This window comes from Drosophila santomea, chromosome X (assembly GCF_016746245.2).
Source record: "Drosophila santomea strain STO CAGO 1482 chromosome X, Prin_Dsan_1.1, whole genome shotgun sequence".
NCBI lineage: Eukaryota > Metazoa > Arthropoda > Insecta > Diptera > Drosophilidae > Drosophila > Drosophila santomea.
The window spans coordinates 898,035-919,466 of NC_053021.2; the positions used below are offsets into that span (position 1 = coordinate 898,035).

The window sequence follows — 21,432 nt, forward strand, 5'->3', positions numbered from 1 at the left end:
AAATATAACCGTGAAACAAGGCCAAGAAAGGGCGCTGGCGATGGCGCTGGTAGGCAACTTAAATGCTGCGGAATTTTAATAGTTCACGTAAATGGTTTTTGTGGCGTTGGTAATGTTTATTAACCAACTTAGACGGCCGGGAACTTGGCTTGGCAGCAGCTCCCGAGTTCCGTTTCGCAGCTTCCATCTCCCCGCATCCCGCTTCCCTCTTCCCGCTCTCCGCTGACGACTCTCGGCGCACGGCTCCGTTTCTGGTCCTCCAGTGGAGCGTGTTTAATGCTCACTTAAGTTGCGTTTATACAAATTTCTTCGTCCCAACCTCCAGCCTCCCGCCTCCAGCCTCGAAGCATCTCCTTTTGTTCTTGGTCCTGGGTCCTGTCCGGTGCCTGCGAACTTCCTTCTTGGATATCCCTCGGCTCTTTGGGCAGAAAGTTTTGTGTGGAGTGGCTTAAGGTATCCTTGGAGGACTTTCCCCTTTGCTGCTGCTCCTGCGTAAAGTAGATTCATTTGTGCCCGCTCTAAATGCTTTGTTGTTTACATTCCTGGAAGTTTGGTGTCTCACGTCGCTGGCACGCTCCTGGTCTCACAGCAGCAGTATCCTTGCCGAGCCATTCAGCTGGAAGAGTGCTGAAAAGGGCTTGGGTTTGGCTTATCCCCAAAAAGGTGATTATGATTTAGGGTTAGATACAAAATAAGACCTTTAAGTTAATATCTAAACGTATCATTTGCTCTAAATACTATTAATATTATTACACAGTTTACATTTTGTATTTTTTATTTAATTTATTCTTCAATCACTTTGTTCTCATATCAGTTGTGGTTTATTAGCTACTCAAAAAAAATGAGGAAAGAAAATTGGGTTTCCTTCACACGGGTTGTCCTTATCAGCTAGCAACTAACATTAATACACTGAAGTTTGTCTCTATCTGTATATCTGTATCTGTATCTGTATCTGTATCTGTATCTGTATCTGTATCTGTATATGTATTTGTGTTTGTTTATGTGTAGTCGTTAAACTATCGAATAGTTTTGGTTGGCAAACCGAGTTGCCTCAACTGTACACGACTCTTACTAGCTCCAACAACAATTTGACTAAGCTGCTATAAAAAAATTAAAATAAAATAAAATAAAATAGAATACATAAGGAAGTGTGCGTGGTGTATTTGTGTGCTTGTGTTATGTAAGTGTGGGTGTGGCTGTATGTGTGTTTGTGTGTGTGTGTGTATGTACAAGTTGAAAAACATATGAATATTGGGTATGATGGTCGATCGGCATTAAACACCATTCACCATTTAAGGATTGGGCTGAGCAGCTTCTCTAATCCTCGTCCTCACTTCTTCAATATCCTGCTAGTTTGTCCGATTTCCATCGGCCTAATCCGCATATAGTTAGTTTTATCCTTAGGGCCTTGTCCTCTTCGTTAACAATTTTCCTATTTACAGTTTACAACTCAAACTTGATCAATTTGCTTTGTGTTTGTGTTTGTTTTGCTTAGCATTAGTGATATATTTCGCTTGCGACTTTTAGGGGGGGCTTTTACTTGCCTATACAACAACAATAATATCGATTCTATCCAAATGTGAAAACAAAAATTCGCTTGAAATTTCCTCTCCTTCGTTTTTATAATTCTTAATAAACATCATCAGTCTTGAACTTAGTTTAGGTTTCCTTCTCTTCTGCCCCTCATCCTCGACTCTCTTCTACTCTCATCTTGTTGTTAACTCAAGCAAATGTTGTGGGTCTCGTTTTTTTCGAAAAGTTGTGACCTTGTGTCTTTTTGTTGTTTTGTGAATGGAAGTATCAAATGGGGATTTATGGAAGGGATTGAGGGGAAGGACGGGTCGGGACGGGACTGACTACAATCCAGGTTCGAAGGCACAATTTCAAAAGACTTCTCTCCCAATTCCGACTTTTCAGACTAACTAACGCCTCTTCTATACACTAGCCATACGCTGGGGGGCCCTGCTTTTGACTTGGATTTCGATGCATTTTGACGGACGATCTTTACAGGGGAGCAAACACAATGGGATATTACAAACGTTATAAAAGCATTATTAACTTACACGTATTACTCAGGTGAGTTGGATTTAACAACGCCCTAAAAGCAAACTACAAATGCCATCGAATTGCAATCAAAAACAGCGCCTCGCTACGTATGGGGTTTGGATGGGAACTCTGGACATATATAGTAACTAAACTCAGAGACGGACGAGTGATCTCCCTGTGCAACAGAGACTCCGGGATTGGAGGACGGGTTCTAGGTTTCGGGCTCTGGGTTTTGGGATCGGATTGTGAAACGCACGGCATCCGCTGACCGCTGACCTCCGACCTCCTCCTCACACAAAGAACTCCTCGTTGCCAATGTTGCTGCCCGATGCTTCAACCAGTTGCCAGGGCCAGGACCATCCGCCTCCTCCGCCCCCGAGAAGTGTGAATCACCGCTCCGTGGAGTGGGTGGTGGCTCCACCGCCCAAGCCGCTGCTGCTGCTCCCCGAACCGGAAGCGGAATTCAAGCCCTGGCGGCGAAAGAAGCCCAGGGTGTCGAGCGCTTTAATGGTGCGTCGGATAAGCTCGTCCTTGTATTTCCAAATGGTCTTGTCCTCGACCGAGTGCTCCCGGTACTCCTCGCAGCTCTTCTTCAGCGTCTTGACGCAGTCCGCCCGATAGTGCTGCAGCTGGGCGTCCTTGGTGTCCACAGGATAGGACTTGCAGACGCCGCCCAAGCAGCTCAGCGGAAAGTGATTGTGGAGGGTGAGCACGCGCTCCGGATCGTGGAAGCACTTGACGTACTGATTCGGCTTGGTGTAGTTCTTGGCACGATGGACGTGCTGCAGCATGTGCATGTACTTGGGTATGTCCTTGTGCCAGCCATGCTCGTGCTGCTGGTCGTCCAAGAAGTACACGTTGCGGAAGTTGTAGCTGTGGAATCCGTCCGGCTTGATTTTGCGCGACTCCGGACGCACTTTGTCCATCAGCTCGGACCACAGGACCGCTCCGCCCTTGGGCATGATCACCTCGTCGATGTCCAGCAGTGCGATGTAGTCGTAGAGATAGAGGTTTTTGTACAGGCAGTCGTTGTATGGGATCACCTCGTTCTGCCGCTTGTGGTTCGTCTTCTTGGTTAGGTACAGGTGCTGGAATCCGGGCACGTTTGGCTGTCCGCCGGGCAGGGTCAGCGGGATCACCTGCACCTTGCCCTCCTGTTCGTAGTGACTGAGCACCTTGGTGATGTTGGGATGCACCTGTCGAGGATAGGGAAACGATGAGTGCTGACTATTGAATGCCACTTTGCTGAGCAGCTGTGGCAATGGATGTTCTTGAGTGGAATATAGTATTGCGGTATTACCTGAAGATTGTAGAAGTAGATCTTGTCGGCCCCCAGGATGTTGAGCATTTCGATCCACTCGATCAGCCGCACACTCAGGTCGTCGTAGAGGAAGTCCAATCCCTTCACGCAGACAGCAAAGCCCTTCTTCTGGTCGTCGGGCGGTCGGTTGTAGATGACCCGCAGATTGTTGGTGGCCGTGTCGCACTCCTTCTCCACCATCGACACCGAGCTGGGCACCACGCCGTGGAAGGGCTTGGGAATCTGGCAGGCGATCAGGTATGGCTGGTAGATGCCCTGCTTGTAGTTGCCCCACTTGTTGTACCAGATGTACTTGTACTCGAACGTCTTCACGATGAACGGCTCCTTTTGGCCGTCGAACCAGAACTGGCAGTACGTCTTCACCTTGGGCTCAATCCTATCGATCATTCCCAGGATCCGCACAGTGGGCCCCAGCAGCGAGGTGCGCCGGATGTCGTAGTAGGCCCCAAAGAGCTGGAACGTTCCGTTCGAGGTGCGCAGCGTCTGCCAGTAGATGTTGTTGAACTCCAGCTCGAAAATGGAGGGGTACTTCGCGCAGGTCGACGACTTCTGCTGCAGGAAGTTCTTATTCTTGCTCCAGTAGGCGATCGGCAGGGAGGGAATGCGCGACTCCACGTCTCGCACCAACTGGTCGTCGTCCATGGCTGCAAGAGAAGTGATGGATCAAGGCGAGAAGCTGTAGTAAACTGTATTTCTAGTTGATAGTTTATAGTTGGTAAGAAAGCCTTAGTTATATAGATATTTAATGCATTTGCCCGCAGCACTCGTGCTCACCTGTGCGATTGTCCACCAGTATCTCGCTGGGATCGAAGTGATCCGTGGTCGTGGAGGTGGTCTCCGCGTAGCGGATGTCCTTCTGCAGCAGGATGCGTCCGTTGAGCGGCACCTGCTGGTACTCCTGCGGCACCAGATTCGTGCCGTGCATCTTGAACAGTCCTATGATGACGAAGGACCAGACGCACAGCGAGAACAGGATCTTTAGGATCACCTTGGAGTGAGCCATGCTGATGACTGCAACTGGTTGGCGGCGAGGCGAAGTGATTTACTTTTATGGCTGGGATTTCCTTTTATTCAGCCAGAGGCGCTGCAATGAGAAATGGAAAATGGAAAATGAGAAATGGAAAATGAGAAATGGTGGGTCGTTAGAAGGCGTTGCTTTTGTCATCCCATCCTGTCCTCCTACCCTTCGCTTCCCTCCCCCTAATCCTCCTAATCATTCATTTTTAAACAGGCGGCCAGCCGGTCGGTCTATTTCCGTTCCCCAACCCCAAACCCCAAACCCCGAGCTCCAAGCTCCAAGCTCCAATCCTCGTTTTCCACTTTGGTCAGGCGCAAAATGTCAAGTTGAAAACTGCGTGTAATATTTTCTAGCCAGGGGCGAGAAATGCCCGCCAGGACGAGGGAGCGGCGCTGCAGTGGGTGAAGGTCCTTAGCCTAATGGAAAACAATCTAAAAGCGCCACAATACAGCAGCAGATACAGTGGTCTTCAAGTGGCGAAATGCGTTTGCGATGTGAGAACTTAAAGTGATTAATTTTATAAAACATTGTAAAACAGTATTCTTTTGAGTTCTGGAATACGGCCATGCTTTTCTCTCGTTTGCCCCACTGATTGAGCAGTTTTACCGTTTTTATGCATCTTCTTTTCGGCTCGATCCACTGTTCACTTGGGAAAACACCCAATTCACTTGCATTCGGTGGAGAAGTAGGCACACATACATGCCCCTGGTGCCCTGGTACAGTCCCCTCCCCCAAAAGGCGACGCTGCAGGCGACAATCTGTTTGCCTATCTGCGCTTTGTATCTTTGCAATTGCGGGCTGTGCGTGCGACAAACGAGAAAAGACAAACGACGGACATGGACACTGGACATTGGACATTGGACATAGGACATGGCTCCCTTCGCCATTCGCCATTCACCATTCACCATCCACCATTGACCATTCAGCAGGCAGTATCCAGCATCCAGCATCCAGGATCCAGCATGCAGCATTTGAACAGTGTGTGTCTGGCGGCAAGGCCTTCTAATATTTATGACATTGCATCCAGCTTCTTGCCATTGCCACTCGGAATCCCTTTGGGTCAGGAGCACACACATCCATAACTCTGTGTGCGTTGGCCTCAGGAGCTGCGAGGATAGCCCATTCTGCCGTTCTGATTCCCAGCCCGCTGTGCATCGCAGCTCAGTTGCTCTTTGTCTTTGTCTCTGTCTCTGTCTCTGTCTCTGTCTCTGTCTCTGTCTCTGTCGCTTTCAATTGGAGGCGAGTGCCCTGTCCGCTGTGGCTGACAAATGGCTTGGAGTTGCTTTTATTTTTAGTGCATTTGCTCGTTGTCTGTCGTGCAATCTAGAAACCTATATTACTGGAATAACCAACGATTAAGAGGCAATCAAAAGTGGCACGGGAACGTGCAAAGTTCTAAACTGCTTTCCACCTTCAGCAGATTGCAAATGCAGTTCACTTACTTCCAAACTGCACTTCCCCAGCACATTCACATCACATTTTCGGTATTTGTTTAAGTTTAAGTTGAGTCCCGAAAACTTTGTGCAACATTTTTGCCGCATTCAAAATCAGCTGCAGGGATGTTTCCGAAAAGGAGGTGGACCGCCGCCAAAGGGGAGCAGAGCCACAAGTTTTTACTCAAATGTTTTCCATTTCATTTGCATGCGCCGCAAACTTTTTGCAAACACCAGGCCGAGATACAGAGATATAGAGATACTCGAATACAAAGATGCAGCGAAACCGAATATGCTGCAACCAGCTTTCAAAGAGCTCACCAAAGGCGACGAGGGGAAAGGGGAAGCTGGAGACTGGAGACTGGAGGCTGCAGGGCTCGGGAAAAATGCAAAATCACCTGTGATCCGCTTTAATCCCAGAAGGCTGGATATTCCGATTCCGTATGGAATGTTCACCTAGCCTGAACTGATTGAACGGTTCTTGTTTATGGCACCAATCTGAATCAGATCGTTCCCTCCTCGCCGAGTTCAAGGCCCTTCGTTCTTGCAGCTACCTCTATCGTTTGGTTTGTGTGTAGTGTGTGTGCAGTGTAGTGTGTATTGTGTATTGTGTAGTGTGGCGTGTGGCCGGGGATCCATCGTTTATCACTTAGCAAAGGCGCTCGCCCCGGGCTTTCGCGTACCCATAAATCTGCGAGGTCTGTGAAACGATTTGGGTCAATTTGCCATTAAATACGCGTCATGCTTATGTGATTATTCAAAGGCGATACACAGAACGCAGAAGACAGAACAGAGAACCACGGCTACAAGTACAAAGTGTACAAAATGTACAAAATAGAACCCGACAAGTTCTTCTCGTGGATGGCATGTAATTTGCTAGGCAAAACAGGTTCGATCTCCGGCCGGAATGTGTGTCGCACCCAGAGCTGGAATAAAATTCAACTGAACCCATCGCTGGAAGCGATAGAAATGGTAATGGTGGCTTTGGGTATTCGGTATTCGCTATTCGGCTACCAAAATGGGTCAATGAGCCTCGATGACTCTTCTTGCGATCGCCAGAACCAAAGAAAGAACCAAAGCCAGAGCCCCAGAACAGAAATTAACTCCATGGATACCTCCATCGGTAGATCGGCAGATCGGTAGATTGCCCTTAAGCGGCGAGCACTGATCTGCGGTTCATTGATCCGCTGTCCAGAGGCGAACGAACGGAAATGTGGAAATGTGCCGAAGAGTTGGCCAGTTTCGCAATTTTCTGGCAAAGCGCCATCCAATTAAGCTGCCCGAGTTCAATGGAATGGAAATCAAATTGGCTGCAGATCCTTGGAGCTGGGATATAATAGACTTTTGGTTAGAATATCTCCCGACTATAAACATGATAAACACGATAAACGTTGATAGACGCGGTGAGTGAGGTCATATGGAGGTAAATAACTGAGCAGAGTACTCCTGAAGTTGCTGAAACCTTGGCAGGCACACGTAATACCTATGAATGCTGTCACATTCCAGGTGCGATCGATCATAACTCGTTTGGAGCCTCGTTTTTCCAGCCACCTGATTGATTTATGCATGTGTTGAAGACAAGCTCAAAAGTTGCTCATTAGCATGCTATTTATAGGCACGATGTACGATGTACGATGTACGATGTACGATGCTAGGTGCAAAGTCAGGTCCCCAGATGAATGAATCATTGTCATTATCATTATCATTATCAGCACCGACACCGGGACCGGCATCATTGGCATTAATGCAAATAGGGGGATTCAATGAACCCCCGAGCACTAAACTATTTACGTATCCCCGCTAATGGCCAGAAAGAAAAGCAGGAAAATGAAACGAAATGAAGTGGTTTAGAGTGAGGCTCAGTTGAGCTGAGTTGAGTTGAGTTGAGTTGAGCGGAATGGAGTTGAGTGGACGAGAAAGAATCTAAATGAAAGGTCGGGTCAAGTGGCACGGTGGTGGAGCTCCGTTCGCTGGTGCCACATTTGTATCTCTGTGTTGTAGTTGTTACGACAATGGAGCCAAGAGCCCAGAGCAGAAAACGAAAACTGAAAGCTGAAAACCAAAAGTCGAAACACGAACGCATTTAAAATGCAGAAGGCAGACGCAAAGTGGCGCAAATGAACTTAAGTATATCGCGGGAAGTGTTGAGCATTGAACACTGAACACCGAGCATCGCGCATCGCGCATCTCGCAGATACGCCGCAGCATATGTATCTTCGCATCAGCGCGAGTATCTCGTATCCGCATCTGTAGCTTCACCTCTGTACGCACATCGTGCACCGCGAGAAAAGCTGTAAGGCTACATAAAGTTGAGTCAAATATATGACATATTTTGAAGGCTCTCGATTCTGATAATCACAAAGGCGATTGGGATTGCTCTTAATGGTCAAATATATTGAAATGTTCTACTGATGATATTACGAATCCGTTTTCGAATCACTTTTTATTCAGTTTTTGTTCTCTGCGTACCTGTGGCGCAGCGTCTGCGATTTTAATTCGCCTCACATCCTTTTATTTGCGTACGTGCGCGGCAACTTCTGGTGCTGGTGCCTGTTGGTGTGCTGCTCGATTTTCTCGGATTTGGTGGCGCCTCCTTGCTTCTGCCACCACGATTGATAGCAAAATGATTTCTCAATATGTCGCCTAAGTTGATTTTCCGTTTTTTGATGCCAAATGAAATTTGTTTTAGCACCCTCCCCTGGCATGTGGCGTGCTGTATCTGCCGGATACATTTCGCTCTTGGCAAACAGAAATTCAGCTTAAATTGAATTACAAATATTATGTCGCACTGGAGAACCAGAACCTGAACCTGAACCATACCATTCAGAGTCCGGGTGCGGGTCAGTCGGTAGGTAAAAGTGTTTTAGATTTGCCATTTTATTTTATTTTATTTTATTTTATTTTTTCTGGCCATTATCGCTTCCCCGGCTGCCCTTTCACGTCCACGTGCTCCATGTGCTTCAATCGCCATTAGAAGTTCAGTAAATGAACATTTAATTTCAATTAACCGCAGCGGGACAGCGCAAAGTACCAAACAGTGGCAAATGCAGGGCTGTTGATGGCTTGATAGGTTGATGGGTTGATGCGGCTTTTATTAACCCATGCAAACCCATGCAAACCCATGCAAACCCATGCAAAGCCTGCCTCCTGATTATTATTTTTGTGCCGGACTATTTATGGCCATAAGTGCGGCGCAGCGCTGCAAATGTACCTCGTAATTCAGCAGCAACAACCGCAAAACAAATAAAAGCAACCTCCATGATGATAACAATCATCGTCAACGGCAACAACAGCAACAACAGCAACAAGAGCAACAAGAGCACGCAATTGTTGTCAGTGATTTAAAATTTATAACAATTAACAGAAAACAATGCGGCAAATTGTCAAAAGACATGAAACGGGTGATGACCAATATGCAAATGGAAAATGGCCCAAACGGGAAACGGGAAACGGGAAATGGAAAATGGGAACTGCGAACTGGGAAATGGCCAAGAGTGCCGCAACATGGCGCAATCCGAAAGGGGCGGCAGCCACGCCCCACCGCCCCCACTGTCCACGCCCATGTCCAGCAACTTAAATAATGCAGGCAGAGAGTTGCGATACTTTTGCACCTCCGTGGGCGAAGAGAGGCGACAAGTTGGCTGGACTTGGACTCATTACATGTAAAGAATTTGATTAAAGATATTTACTTTTGAATCGCACCGTGTTTTTTGTGCCTCTTTATTGCCTCATTGCTTTGTGGCTCCAAGTCCAAGTCCCTAAATCACATAATTTAAGACGCCTATTATGCGGTGTTAAGTTGCGAGTCATTAAAACCGTCTGCGAGTTTAAGAAGCTCCTCAGCTCAGATCGACGCCTGTGACTACTAAGCCTCGAAATGACAGTCATTTGCAAATATAGTATCCACTTAGGCATCATCGTGATTTGATGGCTTTGTTTGCGTTATCTTTCTGGATACGTACGATGTGTTGTTGCCGTGTTTAATTGCAGGAGACCCATCATTCTTGCCTCCTCCGACCCGCTGACACGCTGACACGCTGACTCTCTATTTTTAGTCGCTAAGCAATACCTGTCACGAGCAGCAATTGTATTCTACAGACGCGCTGCAACATACAGCACAATAGTTGGCGACTTACGCGACTGGCTGGCTGATAAGTTGCGCAATCCGCTTACGTCATCCGGAGATAAAGACGGAGTTTAAGGCGGCGCGGAGTGCACGACAATGCCTTGACCGACCGACCGCCCCTCGTGCTATCTGCATCTGCAGCTCCCCAACTCGTATCGGTTGTATCTGTATCTGCATCTGCATCTGCATCTGTATCTGAATCCTCTTCCTCGGCGGGGGGTGCCTAATATGGCAGTGGTCGGGGACTCAAACACGGCCATGTGCGACAGGGCCAACGCAATTGAGAAACAATTTCGCAGAGGAGCAAATCAACGTTTAACCAGATGCACCAGACACACACACAATACACACAATACACACAATACACACAAGAAAGGGAGCCGAAACTTTGACTGCACGTTGTCTATATAAATGCGACACGAACTGTTTAGCTTCGAGTGATGTTGCTGCCATCATTGTTGCATTCGCAGTTGCTGCAGCATGCCACTGAAATCAGTGCTGCGCGGTGCATGCTACATGCCCTCTGCGAATGCTGCATGCTGCATGCTGCACGCCCAAGAAACCCACTGCGAAACCCACCGTGTCCGAGCAGCGTGTTCCAAGAGGCTGCTCGGTGTTTAAATTTAAGCTTCAGTTTGTGTCGGCGTGTGCACTCCGTTTATCTGAAGGCAGTCACCAAAGTGCACTGCGAGAAAGCCACTCACTTTGCTTCACTTACATTTAGTACGATTACGATTCAACTGGAATGTTTTTTAGTTATATTTGCATTTCATAAGCTCTGTTCAAAGCCCAGTGCTGTTTCCTTTTCTTGCAGTGCACATTCGGCCGATGTGGATTTTTGCGTGTTTGATTTTCCTGTCACGTTCCAGCTAACAACATAAGGAAGCAGCCGAATGCTAGGCGGTCTTTGTGCCCATCCCCCCGGCAGTTCCCAACGCGACAGTCAGTCATTCAGTCAGTCAGTCAGTCAGTTAGTCGCTGTACATACATATTGTTGGACCCAGTCTCGTCCCCAGACTCAGACTCAGACTCAGACACAGAGTCGAATTCGAATTCGAATTCGGATCCGGATCCGGATTCAGACCTTAGACTGGAGACAAGTCGGGGCACCATAACCATGCCGCCGTAAGTTGTCAGCGGCAATTTGAATGGCACGTGGGATGCGAGGAAGAGGTTGAACGCAGAGGTTGATTCAAGGAAGGATAGATGCGACATGGGACGGCGTATCTAGAAGTTCGTCTCGCTGTCACTCAGGCCGCCGCTGACTTTGATTGCAATGCGCCAAGGATGCCTCCAAATCAGATTCTGAATCCGACTGCTGCTGATGCTGATGCATTCTCAATCCGGTCGTTGTCGCTTGAACTAACATTGCTGAAACTGTCAAGGATGTGGATGTGGATGTGGTGGTGGGTCGGAGTCGCAGTTGCAGTTGCAGTCGAATTCTCAGCTCCTGCCCCCAGCTGCTGCAAGCCGCCTAATGTGGCGGCAACAAGTCAATAGATTCCGTTGCAAGGTGCTAAGCCGATAGATGGGAGATGGGGCACGGGGCACGGGGCATGTGGCATGTGGCATGGGGAACATATCTGGCAGAGAGAAGCAGAGGCTGCAAGTATGTATAACGTTGCCTACTGACGTGAGACAATTACGTGAGCAAATTGCAAAATATTTGCCTGGGTGAATGCGAATGCGAGTGCGAATGCGAGTGCGACATGTGAGACATTCGATCGATGGGCGCATGCTGCACAGATAAGTGACTTGGGCGCGCTACGTAGGCTACGTAGGCGGATTGAATCAATTATGGGGAAATTATGAAAACTTAATTTGTAGGGAAATTCAAGTGATCCATCTCTGCGCCAAATCGCAACGAGAACAGGAAGAGCGAGGAAAGCAAGGCTAATAAGCCATAAAATATCCAGAAATTACGTTAACTACGTAAGGAGCGTAGGAACTGAACGCAATTACTCCTCGTTTCAATATAATACGGCGACGTGACACATTTACGTGAGTAGGTTACGCGCGACGTAGCCGGAATTCATTCCATCCGAGTTGAGAACAGAAAAAAAACAGAACTGAACAGAACAGAACAGAACAGAACAGAGAGCAGGCAGCTTTCCCGGAAGGCATTACAATGGCCGTGCCGTGCTATCTACGGCCGGACAGCTATACGTACATTTTTACGGAACGCAGGACGCAGAACGCAGGACGAAGGGCGGGCGGCAACGTAAGCAAACAGTGCCCGCAAAAAGCAAACAACGGAAAGTGAGAAGTGCCACAAAAACGGCAGCAAATGGCTGCCACTCGCAGTTGCAATAGCACCACAAGCAAAGCAATAGCAATGGCAATAGCACTGGAAACGGCAACAAGGCTGGCGACAAACAAAGGCAGCGCCAAAGTCGCCAAAAAGGTGGGGCGGCGGCGGCCCGGGGCCCGGGGGCGTGGCAGGTGGGGTGGACGAATAAGCGTAACAAACTTGGTGGGTCAAAAATACACAGTGGAAATAAAGTCATGCGCTTCATTGGATGAGTTGAAAGGACAGACCACTGCTCATCTGCGGTAGCAATCTGTTTCCCATTGTAATGGGTAGCAGTTAGGCTCTCCTAAGTAGTAGAAACCATTTTCCCATTGTAATGGGTAGCAGTTAGACTTCCTAATTAGTAGTAATCTGTTTCCCATTGTAATGGATAGCAGTTAGACTTCCTAATTAGTAGTAACCTGTTTCCTATTGTAATAGGTAGCAGTTGGGCTTTCCTAAGTAGTAGTAACCTTTTTCTCTTTGTAATGGGTAGCAGTTAGGCTTTCCATTGATGAAATACGCTGCGATTTTCGATAGATTTGAGGCATATTACACTGCTGCAACCCCTTTGGCTTGAAATTCCATACTTCAGAGCCATAAATATGGCTTTTCCAAAGTGTTGGCCATTCTGTAGGCCAGCCTCTCATATCCGCACGGTGTGTGGTTCGTGTGGTTCGCTCGGTTTTGGTCTCCATTTGATGGCGATGGCGACTCTTTCGTTTGGTTTGGTTTTCAGTTTTCTGTTTTCCGTTTTCCGTTTTCAGTTTTCTCCTTCTTGTTCTGGTCATGCGATGTTTTTTCGCCTTTTTCGCTTTGGTAGCTGCTGCTGCTGCTGCTTTGAAAGGCACAAAGGCGAGCGAGCCAGCGAGCCAGCGAACCACTAGGAAGAACCAGTGCCAGTAACCACCGCCTCCTGGCAGAACCACCTTGTGACCGAGCAGCCAACTGCCTCAATTTGCATATGGAATTTATGCTTTTGATGACGCGGGCGACGCCGGCCAAAGTCAACTGCATGTTAATGAAACCCGAATGCATAAGTAAGCCCCCTTCCCTTGCCTCTCTTCATTTTCATTTTCCTTTTCCCACCCACACAGAGAGAAATTCAGAAGCAATCCCCCTGATTCTCTCACTACTTGTTCCTTTAAAAATGAGCTTATGCCATTTGCCACAGTCTATAGTTTCAGATTGCTAATAAATCTGAAAGACAGTTCCTTCTCTACAGACTTCTTTAATATTTATAGATTTTTTATAGATTTTTTGCTCCGTGCAGCATTGAAAGAAAGGCCGCGCAAACAGCTGCCCCACCACCCTCCCTCTTTTATCACGATGCCTCCCTTTTTCCATGCCGCCGTGCATTTTTGAAAAGCGAAAAGTTCAAGGATTGCCACAGAGACGTCGTGCGCCTAGATTCTGTGCAGATTTGGGTGCCCCGCAGTGGCCAGGTAACCCCAAAAGGCAACAATCAGCACAGCAGCAACGGCAGCAATGGCAGCCTAAAGCCAAAAGCTGAAAGCTGAACCACGGACAACGAAAACATACGACGAGGCGAGGCATTGGGCACTGGGCATTGGGTTGTTTGGGAACATTAGGCATCCAGCGGGAAGAATGGCTGCAGCATCAAATGCAATGGAAAATTGAATAGACTGGCAAGCAGATTGGCTAACCAGCAGCTACATACGTCGATAGTCTGGGGTGGCAAGGAATAGGATTATGTAGAAATGAAATGGATATGAAATATCTAGCGATTGTATGTCGTATAGCTTGTCTAAGCATCTATCTATCCACATCACAAAAGGCGATTTAAAACATTGTGTTTAGCGTAACTCCTTTCATGGAGTTGCCAAAGTTGACCCCATCGCTTCTAATGCTTTGTGGAAGATGTAGAACCACGCGAACCATTCTGCAGATTTGCTGGCTAAATTCGTTCAACCGCCGATACTCGGAGCACTGGTGGGTGGGAGACCAGAGACCAAAGACCCAAGATCTCCCCCAATGGGTTGCCTTTCACTCGCAACTTGCAACTGGCAGCAGGCAACTTGCAACTTGCGCTGATGATAAAATTGCTTTATGTTGTGCCTCCTATTTCCCAGTGTCAACTCTGCAATGTAACGGACTCTGCCGGGGGAAGGCATTCGTCACTCGGCGTTCGGCCCGCTGCACGACAAACATCCAATTAAGCTATAAAAATCTTAATTTAATTATTTGCCACACGAACAAAGCCGCAGAACGAACGAGCGAGCGAACGAGCGCCGGATGATGGAGATTGGTGTTTAGAGTTTGCGTTGGTGGTGGCGATGGCAATGCAGTTGAAGTTGGCTTTCAGAAGACGGAATATATATGACACTGGTGATGGTGATGGTGCTGGTGATGGTGGTGGTGGTGGTCGAGAAGGAGCCAAAGCCAAAGCCAAAGCTAAAGCCAGGCCATTGCATTTGCCATTCACATTCACATCCCCATTCGCATTCGCATTTTCAGTTTGGTGAACGAGTGCAGCGGCGAGATGACGACAACGATTTATGGTGGCCGGTTTTTCTTCATTTGGCCACTGCTCCCAGCTCCCAGCTCCCAGCTCCAAACTCCGAGCACTGAGCTTCAAACTCCGAGCATTGGCAAAAAGCAAGAAGCCAAGGCAAGAGCAAAAGCAAAAAGCAAAAGCAAGAGCACGAGCTGCCAAGCAGCCAAGCAGCCAAGCAGCCAAGCAAACGAGCAAACGAGCAACAAGGCAGCAGGCAGCAGGCAGGCAACATGCATTTTTCATGAATTAGTTCACATATAAAAGTCAAATGCAGCCCCGGACTCGGAAAACGGGCCCAAACGGGGGCGGCCGAAAGAACTGCAGTTGGAGTTGGGCTGGAGGCACATAAACAGATTTGGTGGTCGTAGCACACACCGAGAAAAAATGCGACAAAACAGTGCACAGTGCACAACGAGATCAAAAACAATCAAAAAATACAGAAAGGGAAGCTGAAGGGAGTTCTTGGATATTTCGCCACTGCCGAGAGTCCAATGGGAAGTGGACATACTCGCAAGAATTGAGATCCAGACATAAGGAAATGCATTCCAATCCGAAGTTGCAACCTAATTCAAATTTTGCTTGGAGTCACAACTTGTGTCCATCCCCAGATTCTGATTTCTGTGATTCCTCAGCCGATGGCACCTGCCAATGTTGATTCTGCAGTGCATAATGAATGAAATGAAGGCAGCTCAGCGCCCCTTTGTCACTTTTTCTGCGCCATCAATTGGATGATGCATGTGGAAGGGAGGAAGGGAGGAGTCGAGGAGCCAGTCAGCGGAATTCGGCTAACGATTTCAGGGAAGAGATTGGATAATGTGCAGCCGATAATGCGAATAGCTTCTGGGCCAAAACACATTTTGAATGAAAGGTCCGACCGTAGCGAGCTGCCTTCCTGCCTGACTGACCCAAAATCGGGAAGTCAACCTGTATCTGCAGACACAGGGATCCAGATATCCAGATGCGAAAGGCAAAAGCTCAGTCAGCAGGATAAAGCGAAAACGTTTAATGCGAGCTTCTTGTTTGCCGTTGTTGTTTGGCTGGTTGGTTGGTTGGTTGCTTGCTTTTTGTTGTTTGTTTGTTGTTATATTTGTTGTTGGCATGCCCGCTGGCCATTTCACGGAGCCAGCCACTTGACACAACGACAACAACAAGAGGAGAGCTGATTCTAGGCGGGCAAGAGCATTGCACGGTGAACGGAACATTGAGCAAGTTAAAATATAATAAACAGGCTTAAACACACAAACATACTCGTACATATGCCAGCGTATGCTTTTCTTTTTATGGCAAACAGGCAAACAGGCAAACCAGCCAACAAACAGAGCTGAAACACATTTGGGTCTGGGAAATGGAAATGGAAATGGTTGCGAAATGTTATTCCAGGAGCTGAGGAGCAACTGGCAGAGAAAATGTCCGAGTTGCAAACTGCGTTTACCACATCTGTTGATTTGGGTCGAAATATGCTGCCGGGCCGGATATATTCAACCGATCTTATATCATTTGATGCAAAGAATGTCGTATTCAGAGAAGTTCTAAATCTCAAACCAACTACGAGAGTGTGCTTTTTCTGGCACTGACAGCTCGAGTTTCCCCCGAGTCTCAAGCAAACCCAATAAAGCTCACCTGATAGATGCCACGTGCCACGCGGGCTGAGGAACTTTGGGGCAACTGGCCGTCTGATGCTGCTGCTCCTGCTGTGGTGCTGCAAGGAAATCCAGGGTAGAGTTTGTTAAAAAGGAATCTTTAACAAAAAGGCAGCTCTAAGCTAATTCTATTTGGCTTTCCGTCTCGAGTGGCAGGAACAAAACGGGCTATGCAATACTTGCAGTGCGCGGCTGCACGGCGACTTTGGAAACAATCGCATATTGCATGTGGTAAATGGTAAATGGTAAATGGTATATGGGATAAGGGCTCAAACGGGCAGGCTTAGGTGTGAAAATGGCCCAGATATGTATGGCCATGTGTGTATGTGCGATTCAAGCGGTTCAAGGTTCCACCGCCATGTTCGTTGGCCCACTTTTGAGGGTGTGGGTAAAAGTGAAAGTGAATTATTAACACAATTGCCATTAGCGCTGATAGCAAGTGCACGTACATACGACTGCCATGTGGCGCTGTTGCTCATAAGTTTTTGTGTTTCTGCAGCCGGCAAAGTGGCTGCAACCACGCCGAAGGTCGAAGGTCGAGAGCTGGCATGTTGGCGCAGATGGGAGCGGGAGATAGTAGTTACCCACACCCCAAAACGACATTTAAATATTAAACCAGCTCATCTTCGAGTGGAAACGTTCGTTTCCGACTTGCAGCTTGCAGAACATTGTTTGCTATCAGTGCATTTCCTGTAATTGGCTGACCATCAACATATGGCTTTCGGCGGTGACACCATCACTTGGATTACTTGTCCCTGCGGAACTTAATTGAAAGATTCCTGCCGGATCGCAATGATAGCAGCTTGCAGCTCAGCCAGCAGTTCATTGTTGCCGGTAGCCCGCACTTCTTAGTTCTCACTGGCTGCCCGCTTTGATTAATGATTGTCGACAAGTACAACAGCAGCCACGCCCCCCGTTTTACCCTCTGTTTTGCCCACCGCCAAAACAAAACGTCCCGTCCGTCAGCTGGATTGGGGAAGGAGAAGAAGAGCAGTTTGTGCCAGAAGTGGGAGGTGAGAAGGAAGAAGGCAGAAGGAAGAAGGCAGAAGTCAGAAGGAGCTTAGCTGGGCTGCAGATTGCTCATACGCAGCGTGGTCCCCTTGAGCCAAAATGAAGTTGCTTGCGGCGCTGGAATGGCGCTGCTAGTTTGGAACAGTTGACAGGGCAGCGCAGCGAGGCAGCATCATGATTTATGTCGTTTTATTTAATTTTAATTGAAAAACTTGCACACGACGAGCGACATGACGACAAACAACCGAAACCCCGAAACCCCGAAACCCCGAAACCCCGAAACTCCGTGAACCCCGAATGGCAGACCATCCTAGACCAAAGCAGCCAAATGTAATTAAAATGGCATTTGCTCGCCATTCTGTCCCCTTTGAGGCGGTCGCACAGTTGCCACCATCTTGCTTTGGCATCAGCCATCTGCACCTAGCAAGTCCTGGTCCTGGAAATGCAAATAAATAGCAAGACAAAGGCTCAAATGCAAATAGAATGACTTTATTAAATGGGCGGGCTGCTTGCTGGCTCAGGACTGTTGAGCAACTTCGCAGTTGGTAAATGAAATGATAAAGACACGAGAGGAGGTAGGCAAACGTAAACCTACTGCGACTGAGAATGAGACTGAGACTGAGAATGAGACTTGACTCCTGAAAAGGGGATCGAAACAAGTGAAGCCGTGTCTAACAAGCCACGCGACCTTTTCTCCCTGATTTTTCTTCTTGTTTTTTTTTTGCCGCCCATTTCCCCCATTATGACAAATGCAAATGACGCACTCGAGAAGAGGCTGGCAGAGCGGGAAATATGAACTGTGGAAAGTGGGCGCAGTCTATGAACAAGACATTACAACGGCAAACAGCAATAATACAACGACAGCCACAAGAACCAGTCAAAAGCCGCACAGTGGGACGAAGCAGTCAAACACACACCCACCCGCAAAGAAATAAACCGAAATAGAAAGGAAAATCAAAGGAACGAATTAGAAATGGAAATGGGAAAAGCAGTCGAGGACAAGCCAAAAACTCAGCTGGGAAAACTTCTACGGGAGTTTGAGTTTGAGAGCCTTAGGAAACCCACTCGAGCTCTTCGGTCTAGTTTCCTTCCACAATTCTTGGCATATTCTCCACGGTGCGGCAGTTGCACAAAAAACGCCTGAGGGGCGGGAGGGGGCGGGGGAGCTGGCAACCAGAAAAACTGCCGCCAACGCTATAAATCATGCGGCCAGCAGCAAGAGCAAAAGCAAAAGCAACACGACCACCGAACGGCCAGCCAGCCAGCAACATAAATGTAACAAAAAGTATAAACATAAAAAAAGGGAAATTAAATAACAATAACAAGGTTATTCTGCGAGTGTTTCTGGCGCTGCTGCGATAACGCTTTTGCTTTTGCTTTGCTTTGCTTTGCTTTGCTTTTGCTTTTGCTTTTGCTTTTCAACTTGCCAACTAAGTGCAGCGGGGGACAGGCAGCAGCATGGAAAACATTTCGAGTGTGCTGCAAATGGAGTGTTTTTTATTGCATTAACATAAATACATTAGAACGCCGGGGAATGGACTTTGGTGGCTTGCTGTTGACTCACGTGTTCGCAACCAGATCGGGCAGATATATCTGAATACTTGTGTGTAGCATATACACATTTATGAAAATGTGCAAAATGCTTGTTGAGGGTGCCATACTTGCGACTCGGAGTTAAAGCCTGCAGCTTGCAACTTGCAGCGTGCATTTCATTTGAATTACCATCAAACGCATTGATTGTGTGCTCAGCTCGGCATCTCATGTTTTGGTTTGCGGGCGGAAATTGTAATGACAGCTGGGATTTGTGCTTTGGCTACTTCTCAAACAACACTCCTCAAACAACACCAGTCAAAAGCAACCCATCCTCCATCCTCCCGTTGGCAATGGCCAAAGGAGCCAAGCTTTAGCTTTAAGCGCTTGTGTCAATGAAATGAAACTGGGAACTTTAAATGGCGAGGCGAATGCAATTTAATCAAGCCAACTGCAAATGAATGCACAGAGCAGCAGCATTTGCATTTGTTGCTGTTGCAACACAACAGCAACCGCAGCAGCAGCAACAGCAGCAGCAGCAGCAGCAGCAGAAACAATCAAAAAGTTTTTAAAACAAATTAAAACTTGACGACAAGGACAAGAAAGGGAAAAGGAGCAACTGGCAGTGGCTTCTTCTTCAAATTTATTATGCGGTCAATTGCAAGATGGCCAAAAACGAGTGACCGGGACGAAGGGAGGAGCTGCAACTGCAGCTGCAGCTTCATTAGCCGCCCAGCAAAGACACAAAAGTTGGCCGAGGAAACTTGGGCTTCGTCTAAGGCGCGCTTAACTGCTTACTTCATTCGATTCGGCTATTAATTAAACGCCAAGTGCTCACGGTATTTGCTGGTTAAACAAAAGTTGCAATTGCGAGGAAAAGAGTTAGCTTCATGATTAATTCCAATTCTAATTAATTGACAACGAAGTTTACAACTTTATTAGTGAGGCTTTTGGCATTTGGCGCCCATTGAACAGCAGCAACAAAGTAAACCACTAGGGAATCCATCAGACTAAAGAGGGTTATTTCTTTGTGGTTGCTAATAACGTATTTACATACTCGAATGTCAAGTTATAATTTAGAGTGATTAAAGCAATAGATGCCATTTCTCGGGGCAAGTCTAGGCCAAGTGTACTTAAGTGCTTGCCACATTCATTCACCACTCATTCACAGCTCTTGGCAAATATCCACAGTTAATCGTGAGATTGCAATTGCCATTGAATGGCGAACGCCCACTTTTTGGGGCAGCCACATCTCCCCCGAAACGCAATCAAACGCGCTGAAAACTTGCAGCACACAAAGCGGCGAAAACTTTTTGGCTGAAATTGCTCAGCTGCAGTTGCAAACAAACTTAAATCAAATTCATGACAAATGATGCGCGAATTTTGCACTTGCGCCTTCGAGGAGCTGCACAAGAAATACAAATTATAAACTGCCCCGAAAAGGGGCGTGGCAGTTGAAACGCCAGCGCAGCCAAGGTTACGACTAGGTTCAATTACCCCTCTTTTTTTGTATCGTTCTCTCCTCTTTCCCCCTCTCTTTTTGGTCTGTTTCCACTGCTGCCACTTCTTCCACTGTCTGCGCTGGTCAAACTGGTCAGAAAGGTTAAAGCCAAATTAGAAAACAAAGTCTTATGCCTGAGTGCACAGTCAAGGGTGCTTCTTCTTATCCGCCCCGCCCCGCCCCTTCTTCTTCTTCTTCTGCCACTGCCGCCTTTGCCGCCTCTTTTGGGGCAGACTGACAATGATGATGATAAGTTTGCCGCCCTGGTCACACTCGAAATGCCATTACGGTGCAGCCAAATGTGTGGAAAGGGCCAATGTAGCAACGCAGCAATGTGGCACGGCGTGGCACGGCGTGGCACGGAAATAATTGGATACATTTTCCGATTGGGCCGCATGCTGAAACTAAACCAGTGCTGGGGCAAGGTGAGTGGTGAGTGTGGCAGCAAAGGGTCGAGTTTGGGGTATTTCAAAAGTTACCCACAGTCCATCACAGTTGCCTCAAAGATGGGAGATGGAACCAAGTCTGCGTTGATATGGTGCGTGGGTTGTGCTGTTCCGCGTCGCTCCCATGGTCCCATGATCCCAGGTCCCATGATGCCAGGTTCCATAACCTGTCACTCTGGGTTAGGTTTGGGTTTGCCTTCCGCCGTCAATAAATCAATGGCTCCGGTCATCGGACTGAGAAAGTCATTCGCCTACTCCGCCATCGATCATCGATCAGCGCGCGGTCTTTTGTCCCGCCAACGGGTTTTTCACAGACTTTTACATTGTAAACTCTTCATTTGGACTGCAAACGACAAACGGCAAACGGCAGACGGCAAACTGCGAAAGCGTTGACCAAAATTGACACCGGCCTCAGCATCGACTTTCGCCTCGAAAATTGAACCCGAATTTGCAAAGTTCAATCGCCTTGGGGCGCAGCTATGATTGCAGATGGCAAAATGTTAAAAACTAGGCTCCCCTTTCGCATTTCACATTCCACATTCCGCCTTTCAG

General features: G+C 47.7%; 1 protein-coding gene across 3 annotated transcripts in view; it reads right to left on the bottom strand.

Annotated features, from left to right (window-relative positions):
• Positions 1 to 1,141: 1,141 nt before the first annotated feature.
• LOC120457160 overlaps positions 1,142 to 21,432 on the bottom strand; it is a 77,569-nt gene continuing 57,278 nt past the window's right edge. For 2 of the 3 annotated variants that reach the window (XM_039644435.1, XM_039644434.1), the window contains exons 4-7: positions 16,373 to 16,451; positions 4,142 to 4,451; positions 3,347 to 4,011; positions 1,142 to 3,242 (exon numbers count right to left, since the gene is read on the bottom strand). In XM_039644435.1, coding sequence (XP_039500369.1) covers positions 2,436 to 3,242; positions 3,347 to 4,011; positions 4,142 to 4,370 — 1,701 coding nt within the window. In that variant the 5' untranslated portion in view covers positions 4,371 to 4,451; positions 16,373 to 16,451 and the 3' untranslated portion in view covers positions 1,142 to 2,435. The remainder of the gene's footprint in view (positions 3,243 to 3,346; positions 4,012 to 4,141; positions 4,452 to 16,372; positions 16,452 to 21,432) is intronic. The other variant, XM_039644436.1, reaches the window with a different exon arrangement.